Genomic DNA, 17,326 nt, shown 5'->3' with positions numbered 1-17,326 from the left:
CATCATCAACTCCCTTTTCCCCATTTTCTACATGGCATTATGCCAACTTTTGCCATCTGTTTTGATTCTATACCACTCTCCTGCTGTCTTCAGCAGTCTTGCCTGACTGTAATAGGTCTCTCACACAATCCATTCATCTGTTTGTGAGATACCCTTTATTCCATTTTCACTTCTTGCTGTCTCTCCCAAATCAACTTCACTAGGTCAAGTTTTTCTCCTTTTCTGCGTATGTGCCCAGACCACCATAATCGGTATTATTTGACCTTTTCTGTGATTAGAGTTAGTTTTGCTTCTATGCTGACAGCCTCATTTCCTCATCTGTTACATAGTGTGCATCCTTCCACCTGTCTGAAAACTTCATGAAGACTCCCTCTGGCTTCATTAGTAGCTCTGCCTTTACCGTCCAAGTTTCTGCATCAGTGTTTTGTACCCCTTACTTTTCAGCTTTTCTGGCATTTTTGTGTCACACACACTACCTCTGACATACTGCAGCAGTTGACTGCTGCCCCACTGATTCTTGCTTTGACCTCCTCATTCAGACTTCCTCATCCTCAACCACCCCTCCCTGATGCTTGATGCTTTTAACCTGTTCCACTCTTCTCTTCTGTATTAAGTTTCAACATCTTCTAATTTCCACCATTTGCTGCCATAACAACTGTCTTCTGTACTCTGTTTTATCCTGCATACTTTCAGTTTTACATTCTATTCCTCTATCATTTGCTGAAATTCTTGCTCAGTCTCTGGTAATAATGCCACATCATCTGCATACAACAGCTTTGTTGGTCTGTTCCTTCCAACCTGCTTGATGTGCCAATGAGGAGAGATTCCTGTTGACAGCTGTTTAGAAAAGAACAGAAATTAGAGGTAAATACAGCAGCTCTGGCAAGAGGTTTAATGGGCTGTGTACATTTAAATTTCTCTTAGCTTTAGAGCAATCCCTAAATGTAGTGGGGTTCGTGGGAGGAATGATTCCATTTCTAAAGGAGAAGACAACAGCCTGGTAGCTCAACTATACCAAGGAAGAGGAGACATAGAGGAGTGAAAGCCTGAGCAGTATCCATAAGGAGGTCAGCTTGTACCGAGGAGTTTGTCACTTTGGTTTGGGGAACTGACGTTCACAGAATGTATGTGTGCCTAACTTTCCTGCTCAAGCTAATACTGTATACTGCCTGTGTTACATAACAAGGCATCCATTAATCTTAGCAAGTCAGTTTACTGCAAACCACACAGGCAAAGCTTACTTGTGGTAACTTTAGGGTAGAGCTTATCCCATTTCAGAGAATGAATGGACTGTTCCCTGAATAAATATCCTTTTCTAAAATATTCATTGTGCATATTTAAAAAAAACAGTTTTTACACAGACACACACACACACACACACACACACACACACACACACACACACACACACACACACACACACGTTATTCTTCGAATGAGTTGCAGCCAATTCATATAGTAACCCTGTGGTACATCATCACTAATCACTATCTGCAGTGTTTACAAGGCAAAGGGGGAAAGAAAAGTAGGTTACTGGGTCTTTCTGATGTCACATATGCATGCAGAAAGTCTTGGATCCATCTAATGCATTTCTTTAGAATGTGGGAGGAAACAGGAGCACTTGGAGAAAACCGACACGAACACAGGGAGAACGTGTAGACTGAGCACAGAAAGCACTTTATATATATATATATATATATATATATATATATATATATATATATATATAAATAACCCACGGTAGTGGTGCTGCAATAGCGTTGTCGCCTCACAGCAAGACGTTGTCCCGTTCAATTCTCAGCTAGACCGTCTTCTGTGTGGAGGCATGCGTGAATGGGCGTGCCTTCGTTGAAGGTTGTGCATCAGGGCTGGTAACTCGGCACGTAAAAATCCACTACCAAACATTAGTGGACCGGAGTTCTGCTGTGGCGACCCCAAACCGGGATAAGCCGAAAGACACAACACAACAACAACAGATATATATATATATATATATATGGGTTACCTTTAGTTAATCGACAGCCCACACCATTGAAACCAACTTCACCGACACGGCAGAACATCGACAGTGGGAGAGCCGACGTTTCCAACACGGTAAGTAACCTTTGGCCATCCCAAATTCAACAACTACCAGTAAAGCAAAACCCACAGATGTGGGGGGCAAAGCCCCCCACACCCCCCTTCATAAATATTCCAACTCCGAGAATGCACTGCCATGGGGGTAAGGGGAAAAGTTCAGGTTGATGGCCAAATGGTTACTTGCCATGTGGGAAACATCGGCTCTGCCATTGTCGATATTTTGCCATGTCTGTGAAGTTGGTTTCAATGGAGTGGGCAGTTGATTAACTAAAAGTAACCCATATATAAATATATATATATATATATATATATATATATATATATATATATATATATATATGTATATATGTACTCACACACACACACACACACACACACACACACACATGTGTGCGCGAGTGGATTTCTGTTTGTATGTCTGTGTGTTTAACATGATTGCCTGAGTCCAGTAATGTGAATATAGTGAATATTTTGCAAACAAGTGATTTTCAACAGAACTGTAACAAAGTAATTTGACTCAGATGCTATGAAGAATACTTGCTCCTTACTGTAGTTATAAATGTGCACACACTCTCATTCCTTTAAGCAATCATGATACCAGCCATAGCTCATTACAGTAATGCTGCTACTCCAGTCGTGTCTGAGCAGTAGCTTTTGTAAGGTGCCAATAATGCCCCTAAGGGCTTGCATGCAGGGCAGCAGCCCTCTTCCCCTTGCCTCAACTATGGTGCAGCCATTCAAGTGTAGTCTGTTCTCAAGAAGTCTTAGTAAAGTTTCAATAAGACAAAAATGCTTAGAAGTTTAATTACCAGCAATTTTTTGCTCAGAGTTGGCACTCCCTGTGCACTTCCTTCAAACATCAGATCACTGTGCTCAATTTGTTAACCATCATTTCTCCTGTGGATGTTGCAAGGAAGGTTATCCCCAGGTTTTGACACAATAATTTGATGTCCTAACTCCTGTATCTACAAAATATTGGTCTAATCTTTATCAGTAGGGTTGAAGTCATTTCTTCAAATGCAAGCTCCAAGGCAATATTAAAATATCAAAAAAAAAAATCCTCAAAAGAGAAATTAGGTAAAAATGCTCAAACATGTACATACTTTTCCACAAAATTATTTATAGGAGGTAAAACAACAGTGCCATCATAACTTCTACCCTTATCTACATCCTAAATGCAGTTACTAATTCAAAATAAAACTGCAGTTTTTAAGCTTAATAATCAGTCCAGTTCTAAAGCTAAAACCATTTACTTGCACAAGTACTGCATACTATAGGAATCACATTTTACACAATAGTACTTCTTTCAGTCTAACACTGGCATAAATCAGATTTGATTTAAAGGTTTTAACTAAATACCTCTAAGACTGACCCTGAGTATGTACATTTCTCCCTTGACGAATTCATAGTTAATAAGATGCATCAGGATGTGGATGTGTTGTAGCATAGGATACTGGTGTAACCCAAGTGTGTTATGAGTAATAAGATACATCAGGATGTGGATGTGTTGTAGCATAGTATACTGGAGTAACCCAAGTGTGTTATGAGTAATAAGATACATCAGGATGTGGATGTGTTGTAGCATAGGATACTGGAGTAATCCAAGTGTGTTATGAGTAATAAGATACATCAGGATGTGGATGTGTTGTAGCATAGGATACTGGTGTAACCCAAGTGTGTTATGAGTAATAAGACACATCAGGATGTGGATGTGTTGTAGCATAGGATACTGGAGTAACCCAAGTGTGTTACGAGGCACAATGCAAGTGCATGACTGTATGCCTGAAATGAGACAACTGAAATGGTGCTAAACACACACACACACACACACACACACACACACACACACACACACACACACACTTCCTGTCTCTCTCTCACTCTCTTTTTCTCTGAATTGTGTACAATGTTTGAATCACACACACACACACACACACACACACACACACACACACACACTTCCTGTCTCTCTCTCACTCTCTTTTTCTCTGAATTGTGTACAATGTTTGAATCACACACACACACACACACACACACACACACACACACACACACACACACACACACACACACACACACACACACACACACACACACACACACACACACACACACACACACACACACACACACACACACACACACACACACACACACTTCCTGTCTCTCTCTCACTCTCTTTTTCTCTGAATTGTGTACAATGTTTGAATCACACACACACACACACACACACACACACACACACACACACACACACACACACACACACACACACACACACACACACACTTCCTGTCTCTCTCTCACTCTTTTTCTCTGAATTGTGTACAATGTTTGAATCACACACACACACACACACACACACACACACACACACACACACACACACACACACACACACTTCCTGTCTCTCTCACTCTCTTTTTTTCTGAATTGTGTACAATGTTTGAATCACACACACACACACACACAAACACTACACACTTCCTGTCTCTCTCTCACTCTCTTTTTCTCTGAATTGTGTACAATGTTTGAATCACACACACACACACACACACACACACACACACACACACACACACACACACACTTCCTGTCTCTCTCTCACTCTCTTTTCTCTGAATTGTGTACAATGTTTGAATCACACACACACACACACACACACACACACACACAGACACTTCCTGTCTCTCTCTCACTCTCTTTTTCTCTGAATTGTGTACAATGTTTGAATCACACACACACACACACACACACACACACACACACACACACACTTCCTGTCTCTCTCTCTCACTCTCTTTTTCTCTGAATTGTGTTCAATGTTTGAATCACACACACACTTCCTGTCTCTCTCTCACTCTCTTTTTCTCTGAATTGTGTAGTGTTTGAATCACACACACAATTCCTGCCTCTCTCTCACTCTCTTTTTCTCTGAATTGTGTTCAATGTTTGAATCACACACACACACACACACACACACACACACACACACACACACACACACACACACACACACACACACACACACACACACACTTCCTGTCTCTTTCTCACTCTCTTTTTCTCTGAATTGTGTACAATGTTTGAATCACACACACACACATACACACGCACACACTTCCTGTCTCTCTCTCACTCTCTTTTTCACTGAATTGTGTACAATGTTTGAATGCATGTTCATTAATGGTGGTGCATTTCTTACTACAGTTGCTGTCTCTGGTTATTTTGAACTTTACCACATAGCCAGATACTGCTTATTTGCTTTGCTTTGCACATAATGTCAGCAAATTAAATAACATTAATAGAGAAACAGAAGTGCCTTTCAGCACCCTTGCTCATTTTTCAGCCTTTTGAAAAAGGAACTTTGTCTTCACATTAGACAGGGACATCAACTTACCCATTAGCACATACAAATCCAAAGAAAGGGATCAATTAGTTGAATATCATCTGTGGAAGAAGCCAGTAGAAATGAAATAGCAATAAAAATACACAGATTTGTGTGTTTTATTAAAATAATATGTGGGGTGCAGTATCAGGTTTTTAATTGATCTGGACAGTAGGGTGGTGTGTACTTATTTAATAAAGTGTTTAGTTTTGCCAAAAGTATTGCCTTTCAGATGTATTGTAATACTGAAATGGCTTCAGATCTATTAGGTAAGTTTTTACTTTGTACAATAAAAATGAAAGATCACTTTTAGAAGGTGGAATTTTTCAACTGTTGGGGGCAGCAAGACTTGGGGGTGGTCTTGGGGTATGTGTATTGCTCTCCAATCTGTGTAGCTTCTTCAGAAGATGCAAAGAAGTTCATAAATGCACTAGGAGGCAGTGAACCCCCTCAATACACAGATACGCATTGACATGGGTCATACATCCCCCAGCTGAGGAAAAAGGCTAGAACTCATTGCTGTGTTGCTGGCAAGAGTACTAGCAGCCAGTATGGATTCCTGGATGAAGGCAACTCCAGAGATGGTGGAGGTTTGATAGTTGACAGTCATAGAGACATAAATCATTCAAAAATATGCGGGGGATTGGTCATCCCCATCATAGGAGTTATTGACTTTGTAGACAGATTAGGCTAAATTCTTTGTACCACATCCCTTCTATTACTGTATTGACTTGACGAACATATTTAGAATGTATCTAAAATATTTTGAGAAGGAAATTAAATTATAATATCTTTTGTCAACATTGCTTGGATCAGTCTAGCAGGTCTCTCTTTGTGCTTTGCATTTGCTTTAATCTTCTTAATATAAGTTTTGATGATTGACAATGAAATCTATAAGCACTGTATACTTTTCTGTCAAAACTCAACTGCTGCATGTCAGTCACTGTTGTCATATCATAGTATGGTCAGGTAATTATTGTATTATATACAAAGATGTGTGCCAAAGCAGAATTTACTGTGGTGCTGCCAATCTGCTTTAGTTTCATGTTGACTGTTACCGAGAGCACATTTTGCTTGAAATTAGCAAAGTCATAGATTTTGGCTGTGCAAATATTAATTTATTTGTTTATTTTGTACTTAGACACATAATTATGCTGAATAACATTACATATTTGAAAAACATAGATATGTAGTTGAAACAGTAGTAACAATAGTAACGTATGCTAAAAAATGGATGCAGCTTTATCAGCTTGTTTGTAGAATCATTGAATGTTTCATAACACTGTCTCTTTCTCTCTTTATGTTTAGAGTATAATCTAATACAAAAGATATGGTGGTGAACTATAGACATTCTATTCACCAGATCTGGAGAAATGAAAATGTATGCTTTCCTGGCTAGACAGAAACTTGTTATACAGACATTCTGCCAGATCAGCCTTACAAACTCATTAACAACTGTTTAGTGGTATTCAAAACTGTATTTTAAACTGGGGAGGCATACTTCTTACACAAGAAAATAAGGAGATCTTTGGTAAAATAGTACATTCAAAATCTCACTCGAACTGGGTCTGCAAATACACAGGTGTAGTTATGATCTGTAACATCCTCAGGACTGCAGAGATTAATGAATGATGAATTTCACATAAATGTTTTCTAGGTCACTTGAGATGTGGAGCTTGTTAATTCTTGTAATTTGTTATGAGAGGTCTGTGTATTTATTGGACATCTAATCCATATTTTAGAACAATCCACATTTCATTGAGCAGTCTTTGGGTTGTGAAGCTTCAGTGTATCTCAACAAATGTGTTTGATCTTCATGTGTTTGTGTACATAAACATTACTTAACTTTTCTGCGCTTAACCTGACTCAGAGTAAATGGGTCACAATGAATGATATGTTACTACCTTGAAAAAGTAGTGGAAGATTAATTAACTCTCTGTTACTTCTTCTCATTTGATAACAGAACAATATGGTATGAACTGCATGCAAGGGAGTGGCCTTTCAAGAGTCAGCCTGCAGAAGCAATAATATGGCAAGTTGGAAGTGGAATCAAACCTAACTTGGGCCAAATTGGCATGAGCAAAGAGATTGCAGTAAGTAACGTGTTCAGCACAGAAGAAATTGCAGATATTGTTTTGCTGCACTGTTTCATGTTATTTACAGTTTGTATTATTTTGTCACCTTTTTATATTCTTATGCCACATTTTTTTTAAATGTGTTTTTGGTCATATACTACATTCTGTTATCTACTTGCTGGAATTTAGATTAGATTTGTCTGGCCAGAACTCTTCTGTATTTGTATTTCTGTTGCATTCAGCTGATGTCCCGCACAGTCTAAATTGAATATCATGTTTTTTTTTTCTTTTTTTTATAATATATCTCTTAACTTGGTCACACCTTGTAATACTAACCACAGTAGAACTATGTCCATAAAAAACTTTATATTGTTTTCTGTTTATAGGACATCTAATGTGAATATCTAAGCATTAGATATTTTAATTGATGGTATTTCTTTTCTTGCAATTGTTCATGTCTATTAGCTCTGTCACAGAAGTCTTGTGAGATTGCTGTCATTCCTTCTTTCTTTTTAAGCTTACCATTTATGTAATTTGGTATTATAATAACTTACTAAAGGCAGCAGGAATGCTGCTCTGATGAAAGTGTATCTTACACAGCACACACATTGACACTAACACACACTCTCTCTCTCAGTCTCTCTAGAGGTTTACTGTTTAGGTCTCTCTGTAATAATGCAATATGTTGTGAGTTATTGCTAAGCTTTTAATAAACTATATAGCAATACAAAATACATTTATGATGACCTTGTGGTTTTCCATTTCTTGAAAAGTATAAGGAAAATTATTTCTAATAAGTACAGAAAATATTATAGTAAGAGACAATTTTAAAAAAAATGAGACTAAGAATGAAAAACAAATTATTACCATGCCATCTAGGATGAATTATTTTCTTTATTTACATTTCTTCAACAACTGATGTCAGTAAAATAATACAGTCAACAAATTAAAAACAACAAACTTTAATAAAACGGTGAGCGCTTTCGCAATAGCAAGATTTATTGATGAATTGAATGGTTGGATGATTGTTCTTGCTATTTATTTGATGTAGCTTTGGCTTGTATCACTGTGGTCTGTTGAAGCAATCTTGTTATTGCGAAAATGCTCACTGTTTTATTAAAGTTTGCTGTTTTTAATTTGTTGTCTGAATTATTTTATTGACTTATCAGTTGTTGAAGAGCTGTGTTTCTGTATGTTTTTTTCGTTCTGTAGTTTGCTTCTATTTTAAGCCGTACAGTTCATTGATGGGGAGTTATTGATATTTGTTCATTTACATTTGTTTACTGGGGTAGTGTACTGATCAATATTAACTAATTTCAGACTCAGCCAGGAAGACATTCAGAACATTTCACAAACAAAAAAAATACAGAAATTTAGGCAGTAACTGAATAGTTCAGACTAATTACCTAGAAAAAAAAAACAATGTATATACATTCCCGTTAACGAGCACAATGTAATGTACAATCAAGCAGAGTATAATATATACATTACTTTCTAAAGTAGGTCAGTCTTTGTTAAATCATGAGAGAGGAGAAGAAACATGAAAGGGAGACGGGTTAGGTGACATGTCCTGTGTTGAAGTAGGAGCATTTGGCTTGGATGAAAAAGTGCTTACTGAGTTACATTCTGAATTTGGAATAAGTGTTGATTTCCGTAATGTTGATGGGGAGAGCTTGCCAAAGAGCAGATGACTGAGAATCGGCAGATACTGTTAGAGACAGTACGGACCATGGCAGTGTTTTTCTTGGTGCAGAAACAAAAACTGAGAGCCCATATTGAAGTTGAGAAAGGATAACTCCTTTGCCAATGACTGGTGTTGCTGGTTGGAATAGAAAAGGGGAGATCTTTTTGGCTCAGAAGTGGAGAGAGTTTATTTTGGCTCTAACTTTGTCTATGGGGAAATGGAAGTTTAGTGACTGCTCAAGCCATAGTCCTAGATATTTGAAGGTGGAAGTTGTTTCTCTAGCATGGCTGTGTAGGTTAAAGTCAGGTGCTTGGAGTTTCAAAATACATAGTTTTGGTCTTGCCGAGGTGGAGAAGTAGTTTATGGTTTATGAGCCATTGGTGGTCATGACTGGAGTTAGCACTGAATGTTGGTGTGAGTGCGACCTGATCAGTAAATGACCATGCCATCAGCATAGAGGATAAGTGGGAGATGGGAGAGGTCACAAGGAAATTTGTTAATGAATATGGAGAAGTGGGGGGGGGTAAGAATGAATCCTTGTGTTGTACCTTTGGTCATAGGTATAGATTATTATTGAGAGGATTTTTAATTCTCAAGTGTCAATCAATGAAGAAGCTTTTAAACCAGGAAGTGGTGTCTAGACTGATACCAAGTACATTTAGTTAGTTTTGGAGAAGATAGTGGTCAGTGAAGTCAAATGCCTTTGTCAGGTCTATAAAAAGGGCAGTTGTAAGGAGTTCAGTATCCAAGTTTAAGCAGGATGCCAACAGTTAGGGACCAAAGTGCTGTCTTAGTACTTCCTCCAGGCCAGAATCCATGCTGTTTGAATGAGAGCAGGCGGTAATGTTGAATAAAGAGCGGACTTGGGTATAGACTATCTTTTGAAGAAGATTGCTCAGAATTGGGAGGATGTATTTGCTTTGGGAGCGGCTCAGTTAGGGTAGTTTTTCAAATCTGTGGGATGATGTTTTGTGCAATACATAGATTATATAAGTAGGTGAGAGGAAGCCATATATGCTCTCTATATGATAAATGGACCAGGGGTTTATGTTGTCAGATCCAGGAGGGATGCTGGTGGAAATATTTTTAAGTTGAATAGAGACTTCCTTGGGACATATGTATTCGAATTGGAAGAGGAGGATGAATGACTGTGGGGTGGGCAATCCATGATCTGTGGGAGATGTGGAGTTTATTAATGGGAAATTGCTAAATTCTTTAAGGAAATCCTGTGGGGAAAGTTTTGCTGTAGCACTTTGGATGGTGTTTGTATACAGGGTATTATCTGGAGACTTTCTTCTGGTAAGTAGGTTAACCTCTTTCCAAAAGTGTTTGGGGGTAATGTAAGATGGCAATTTGTGTCTTTGTCTGGAGATTTGTTTTGTGCCTTCTGATGGACTCCTTGGCGAGGTTACACAAGACTGTAATGGAGGTGCTTAATGTGGTATTACTGCAAGAAGGAAAGTGGACTAGGAAATTATATACTTTATCCCCACTATAAGAACTTGGTAGTTAAATGTTAGATATAAAAAGCAGTTTAAAGCTAAAAGCACAAATCAACAAGAATTGTGCAAAAAAGTCAAACATAAAACCTATTTATTGAAAAATGCAAACTGGGAAGAAATGAGAAGACATATCAGTAAATTTTCAACCCCATCTAGAATTACCTTTTAAAAATAAAAAAATGTAAGCTAGGATGATACTAGAAAAATGATATTCCCAAACTGGAGTCAAGTCAATGGACTCAAAAAAACTGATCTTCTTTAACTCTAATTATCATATTATTTCATATTTTAAGTGGTGTTATTGCATAACTTTTTACATGCTGATACGTTTTTTTCTTCATATATTATTTTCCTCTAAATATTTTTGTAACATGACTACACAAATGCAAGTTTTGCTGTTTTTTCAACTTGTGAAGGTAATAGTGAAACATGTTTAGCTGTCATTCTTTGATGGAATACTGATTCTGTTTTAGTTGTGAAGCAACCGCTAGCAGTATCAAAAATCAGTATGTCTCAAGAATCATCAAGACCTCATACATTACCATTGGTACTTGCCTCACAAACAGTACCATCCCAATATTTCACTTCCAACAACTGGATAATACTTTGCAGGCACAAATTTTATAAAAGTGAACTTCAGTGCCTAGTTGACAAAAGCAAAGCCTCCAGTAGCAGAAATGTATACAAGGCATCTCATTTGAAAGACATACTGTAAGCATTAATCACAATTTTTTATCTAAATTTGGTACTTTGCCATGCATCTACCACATAATTGTCTTTGTTTCTATGTGTTATATAATCTCTGTTGTACTCAGACTTCATCTCTTAAAATTATAGAGCACTTTTAATAACATTTTTCTTCCATAACAATTGTGGTAATGAATTAATGTATGCATAACCTTCTCTCCTCATTAAATGAAGCACCACCCTTTTTCATTTCCTTAAAAATCTCCTTCAATCAAGATGGATTACAATTCCTTACATCACCAGTATTAGTCACAATATTCACAAAGCAACAAACACATCTAGTGATGGTCAAGATCTGCATTATTTCTAGCTATCAAGAAAACGCAAATAGTGAAAAATAACAGGACTTATGTACAGCATAAACATATTTCTTACATTTTTGAATATACTTTGTTAGCCAGGTCAGGATTTCAGTGAATATTTCTACAGAGTAGCAGACAAAGCCACCTTATAATGTACAACTCAGACTTTTCCAAGCAAATAATCTCTGCCATAAAATGTACTCTTTTAAGTGATGACAGCATAATGAATTAACATAATATAGTTGACCTCTGGTAGGCATAGCCACACATTTTGTTGAGATAATAAACTGCACAGTACTCTGTATATCTTATTGTCCATCATCAAAAGCAAATGGAAAATGTTTTACTGTCATCAGTGTTAGTAGTTTCTAAATAAAATTCTCTTCTTCTAGTGATTGATGACTAGTTTTCTACAGTAACATTACAAAATCATGTAGTCTCACAGTTCAAACAGATGTCCATATCTCCAGAATGGTAACTACTACTAAAGGGTTGCAAATGGCAAACTGTTAGCCCAAGCAAGTCTTTACAGTGGTAGCATTCATATAATTTTAGGTCTTAATCTTGATTTTATACATTACAATAAATACAGTGAATGTTAATTTTATAATATTTTGTAAACAATTTGCAATACCTTAGTAACCACTCAAACTATTTACATCCAGATACCAATGCTTTGTTTATCCATCTATGAGCTTTCACATAGGGTAACAGTTCTTGCTGTTAGTTGGTGTTTGAAATAAAGAAATATGAAAATTATGACAATTCAAATAAATAGAATAAGAAAAATTTGTAATATTTCTGTAGCTGCAGAAAGCAGATGTCCAGTATCAATACATTTGTGCTGCCCATTATGCATGCTAAGATTAAATATTTCTATAGCTTGTATGTAACATGGTTTTGGAAATATTAACATAAATATGAATAGGCAATATTAGATGCCTAGAGGCTTCAGTAGGATAATCATCTATAGAAATGCCTGGAGATGTCTCTAATGTTTAATGAGTTAAGTAAGTGTATTTTCTCTGCTTTGCATGTAAATCTGTTTACCTTCAAAATTTACCTTGTGCTATTTGCGTAATCCATATTTGAATATGCAATTTTTAGACCTAAATAGCTTTTACTTCATCATTCAGGTTATTGTAGCTAGTTATTCTGGCGGCCAATGCAGATACTTAAGTTGAGGAGCAAAAAAAAAAAAATCCTCTTTTAAACTGTAACAACCTACTTGCTACATTTGTAGCAAGCAGTTGTCATACACGGAGTGTTAATTCTTCATTTCTACCTACAAATGCAGTGCTGGCATTCATGGTAATGCACTGAAGACAGATTGACATCTGACTATTCTGGCCCCTAAAATTTTGTGCCCAGAGCAGTAGCCCTCTTTGCCCCACCCTGGCTATGCCTCTGTTGCAGCCATCTTGTAGGTAGCTCCCGTATTAATTGTTCACTTGACCATTGTGCTATTTTTGTCTTACCTTTCCTTTTTCTTTTCTACATAGTTCCAAATAACTGCCTATGGCATGATTCTGTCTCCTATATATTCCATATGTTGTATCCAGTATAGATTCCATGCATACAACATACAATTAAAGATACACCAGACCAGGAAATGGTTTAAGGAGTTTTTTTACTTTATGTAAACAGAATACAACTATAGCGTTCTGCTCATACACATGATTCCATGCACAGTAATGTTCAGACAATAAAAATATTGCAAATTTAGTATGGCTTTATGGTAAATATTATTGCTTTTACTGCGTTATTAATTCTATCCCTATGTTAAATGCTGTGGGCATTTGGCACTGTAATGGATCATTTTGAAAGCTTAACCTAAAACACTTGATAACATTAGTAGTGAGATTTTCTGAATACCTGACACAGCAGATATTTTTGATAAAATACGTATATGAACATTTTCGGGGTTTACATTATATAATTAAGAGTCTGAATAATTTCCAGTTACTATTATGCTATGTTATGATTTCTTTTGTAGTTTACTTCAAAATTTATCATTTTAAGCAGTAGTGTTTGGCATCCCCATTTTATATGCTAGTAGTAAAACATTAATAAATTACCATTAAAATGAATGATGCAATGTATTAAAATTGGGAGTCATAGTCTCAGGAGATGCTTGTTAAAATAGACTATTTTTCAGAAGATAAGCCATTGCTACTTAGATCATCCACAAAACTTTACTTATATGATGGGAGCAAAAATACTTGATGTTTGGGGTCTCATTCACATAGTTCATGGCACTATTGTTAGCAGTCATCTAGTCAATAACTTGATACATGAAAATAAACTAACAAAACCTAAAACATTTATTTTCTATATGAGGCACATTCCTTTGAGCCATTATTTTGGGGGTTTCATTCCCATCCTTCTTACTAAAATATATCACCTCCAAGATAGCGCGCCCCTGGGGAAAGGGCATCTTCCTTTCCTGAGGTTTCACAGTCTCATAATTAAAATACCCAGAGTAAATCTGATCATTAAGTTAACATTGATCAGATAAACATTAACAATCACAACACATCATAAATTACTTGTGTAAAGCTAGGTAATACACACTTTTCCACAGCATGTTCTGAATGTATATACATGGATAAGTAGGAATGTATTGTTTAATAGAGTATGTAACTGTTAAGATACTCTAGCAGAGTATCCCACATGAGAAACCTTAATGGCTAGATAGTAGGGATTTGTGAGAGACTCATTACCAACAGATGTTTACTCAATCTAGTTTTTTGTATCTACTTTCATTGCATCTGGATACAAGTCTGGAAGTGCTTACAAGCAGTGGATGTCACAGCCCCTACCAAACTTTATTTGGCTACCAGGACCACCAGCCATGTGCCTATTGATTTGGGGGTGTCATATGAGGGTAATGGGATGAAGTATCCATTTGAGAAAAAAAAGTTCCAATGCATAACCTCATGTCAAGTACTTTTGCATTGCAGACATAATCATCACCCTACAACCCTGTGACTTTTTGTTTCTAGAATTTCCAGATTTTTTACATGCTTTTTGTCTGTTCCTTATAAAAATGATGTTTTTCTGGCCTATAACCAAGGACTGAAGACACCAAGTAATGACAAACATTATCCATAGATTTTTAATGATGTTGCCTCATTTTTATGATATGATCATTTTTTATGTAATTATAATTGATATCAATTTAGCTATCTTATGATGCTGCATTTACTGACATTAAAGGTGAAGCTGTTTAGCTTAGTCTTATGATGATAGATTCACTGACATTAAAGATGTTATTATTATTACTGTACTAGGTGTACACCTTCAGAAAAGTAGAGAGAAATGTCATTTACTGAAGTAGCTTTGTTGTTAAATTTGTAGTTATCAGCATGTTAGTTTATCTATAACCCATTGCCCACTTTCATATCTGAGAAGAATAGTCCAAAAAGAAGTGACTGTAGTACAAAACATGGTAGGATCCCTGTCCACTGGGGCAAACAGGTGATTCTGCCCCAGGAGCCAAGCCGGCTGACCAAGACCCCCCCCCCCCCCGAGCAACTCCTTCAGCATTCTGGTTGCTTGTCAATCCCAGATTGCCATTATCTGGCTGACCACCTCAGTGGTTTTACAGAGAATACTGTTTGGCTTATGGGTTTAAAATTGTTTGGGCCTGATGTGCCTCCCACCTTGTGAACTGATACCACTATGATGTTTTGCTGTAGGTCAGGGGGTCAGGGACATAGCTTTTGTTCAGTGTGAACAAGGGAATTAGTTAGTTATGTTTTCCTTAATTCATTATGGAAAACTACCAGGTTTCTTGTCGTATCCCACAAAAGTTAAAAATGTTAATTCATTGCTTGATGCAGTATCACTTTTTGTGGTTTCCTTTCTGTTGTAATGTTTTCTTGGAAACTACTTTCTCAAAGCTTCCCTAAAGTCTGACTGCTTAATATCCAAAGCCTTTTGATGATGAAGAATTAATTTGACATTAGGATATATTTTGGAGAATTTGACCTTCTGTTGCTGGTTACACATAAGCTACTATACTAATAATATTTTTTTCTATTGCTTTTAAAGGATATTTTGCTTTTCTGCTGGGCTTTTGACCAAGAAGAAAGACCTAGTTTCACCAAACTAATGGACATGTTGGAAAAATTGCCAAAGCGGAATCGCCGACTCTCTCATCCTGGACACTTCTGGAAGTCAGCTGAGTAAGTACTTTTCTGTCACTGACATATCCATCACTTTTTACACAACACTGTTTTTGGTATAACAAGATGATATATGATTATTCTGTCATGCACTATTCCTGCAGTATACCTGTACCAGTAATTGTAGTCTAATTTCTCCAAGTCTTTTGGGTTTCTGATGTCATGACGGGAATAGAAGCAATTCCTAAGTCAAAGTATGATAAAAGTTCATGACAGTAGTATGTTTTAATCTTTATATTAGCCAAAAGTGCTCTTCACAGCACCCACAATGTGCCTAAAACTGAGTCCTCCTGCAGTTTATGAGAAAATACAGTTATCGATAACACATCTAAATGCGACTGTAAATTCTTTTTTATGAGACCCATTGCTCCTACTACTATTGGAACTGTGTGGGTATCCTTCTTCTACATTGCCTTCATTTCTGACTGCAAATCCTGGCATTTTATGACTTTGTGTCCCTCTGTACATAAGACACTGTAATTACTGGGTGTTGCAATTTCAGTGATCAATGTTGCTTTTGCCTTCTTTTCATGAACTACTGTGTTTGGTTTTTCGCATCTGTTTTTTGAACTGTTAGTAATTAGTGATCCCATGTGATATAAACTTCATAATTTCCTGTAATGCTTTGAGGCTATTTCCAATGCTTATCAGCCTCTTCACTGTTATAATGTTTGCACAATTGCTGGTGTAACAGTCTTGCCACATTGTTATGCCATTGAGTATACAGGCCTTCTGTCAGCAGTGTATCTTACTGAGAAAAAGATGTTGAATTTTTCCAGTTCTATTTTACAAAACCTGCATTTGCCTGTTTCTCTGACATGTTCAGTGGACTTTGTAAACCAATGTGTATGTAGTCCACTACCCTGGGTTGCCAATATTAACCTTTCATCTTTTGGTTTAAATTCACCTCTCCTTAATCATACCTGCATTAGATTTTGATTGACAAGAGGTTGTACCAGGAGTTTTCTGTACTTGCAACTATATTTATGCATTTTCCACATTTTTTGCCTTCTCATCTGATCTTCACCTTATATTCTTTCTTTTGTTCTTTGGCACATTCAGTTGCTGCCTAATTTTTGTCTATATTTGGTTTGATTTACATTCCTGCTTGACATCAATGTGCTCCTGCTAAACTAAGCAGGGAAGTCATATTAGTTCTCCTCATGTTTTTAAACTTTCACTATGGTTGGATCTTGTGAGGCCAGCAGATATGTATGCAGTCATATGATTGCAGATCTGTACATGTAATCAGTGTCGAGGAGGCCCATACCTATTTCAGAATCGGGAATATGTAATCTTAGTATACACACTGATTTTTATAAATCATATGATATGCATCAGCAATTTTCTTGCTTTCCT

The 17,326-nt window shown here is 36.8% G+C and overlaps 1 protein-coding gene across 3 annotated transcripts in view; it reads left to right on the top strand.

Annotated features, from left to right (window-relative positions):
• The window catches only part of KSR2 (kinase suppressor of ras 2), a 2,556,886-nt gene that overhangs the window by 2,441,654 nt on the left and 97,906 nt on the right, over positions 1-17,326 (top strand). For 2 of the 3 annotated variants that reach the window (XM_044068294.1, XM_044068293.1), the window contains 2 exons: positions 7,431-7,560; positions 15,834-15,967. In XM_044068294.1, coding sequence (XP_043924229.1) covers positions 7,431-7,560; positions 15,834-15,967 — 264 coding nt within the window. Of the gene's footprint in view, positions 1-7,430; positions 7,561-15,833; positions 15,972-17,326 lie in introns of those variants that run through there. The other variant, XM_044068295.1, reaches the window with a different exon arrangement.

This window comes from Protopterus annectens, chromosome 4.part0 (assembly GCF_019279795.1).
Source record: "Protopterus annectens isolate FY-2018-M chromosome 4.part0, PAN1.0, whole genome shotgun sequence".
Taxonomy (NCBI): Eukaryota; Metazoa; Chordata; order Ceratodontiformes; family Protopteridae; genus Protopterus; species Protopterus annectens.
The sequence above is the reverse complement of the archived record's forward strand: the minus strand, read 5'-3'. Positions and strand labels throughout refer to the sequence as shown.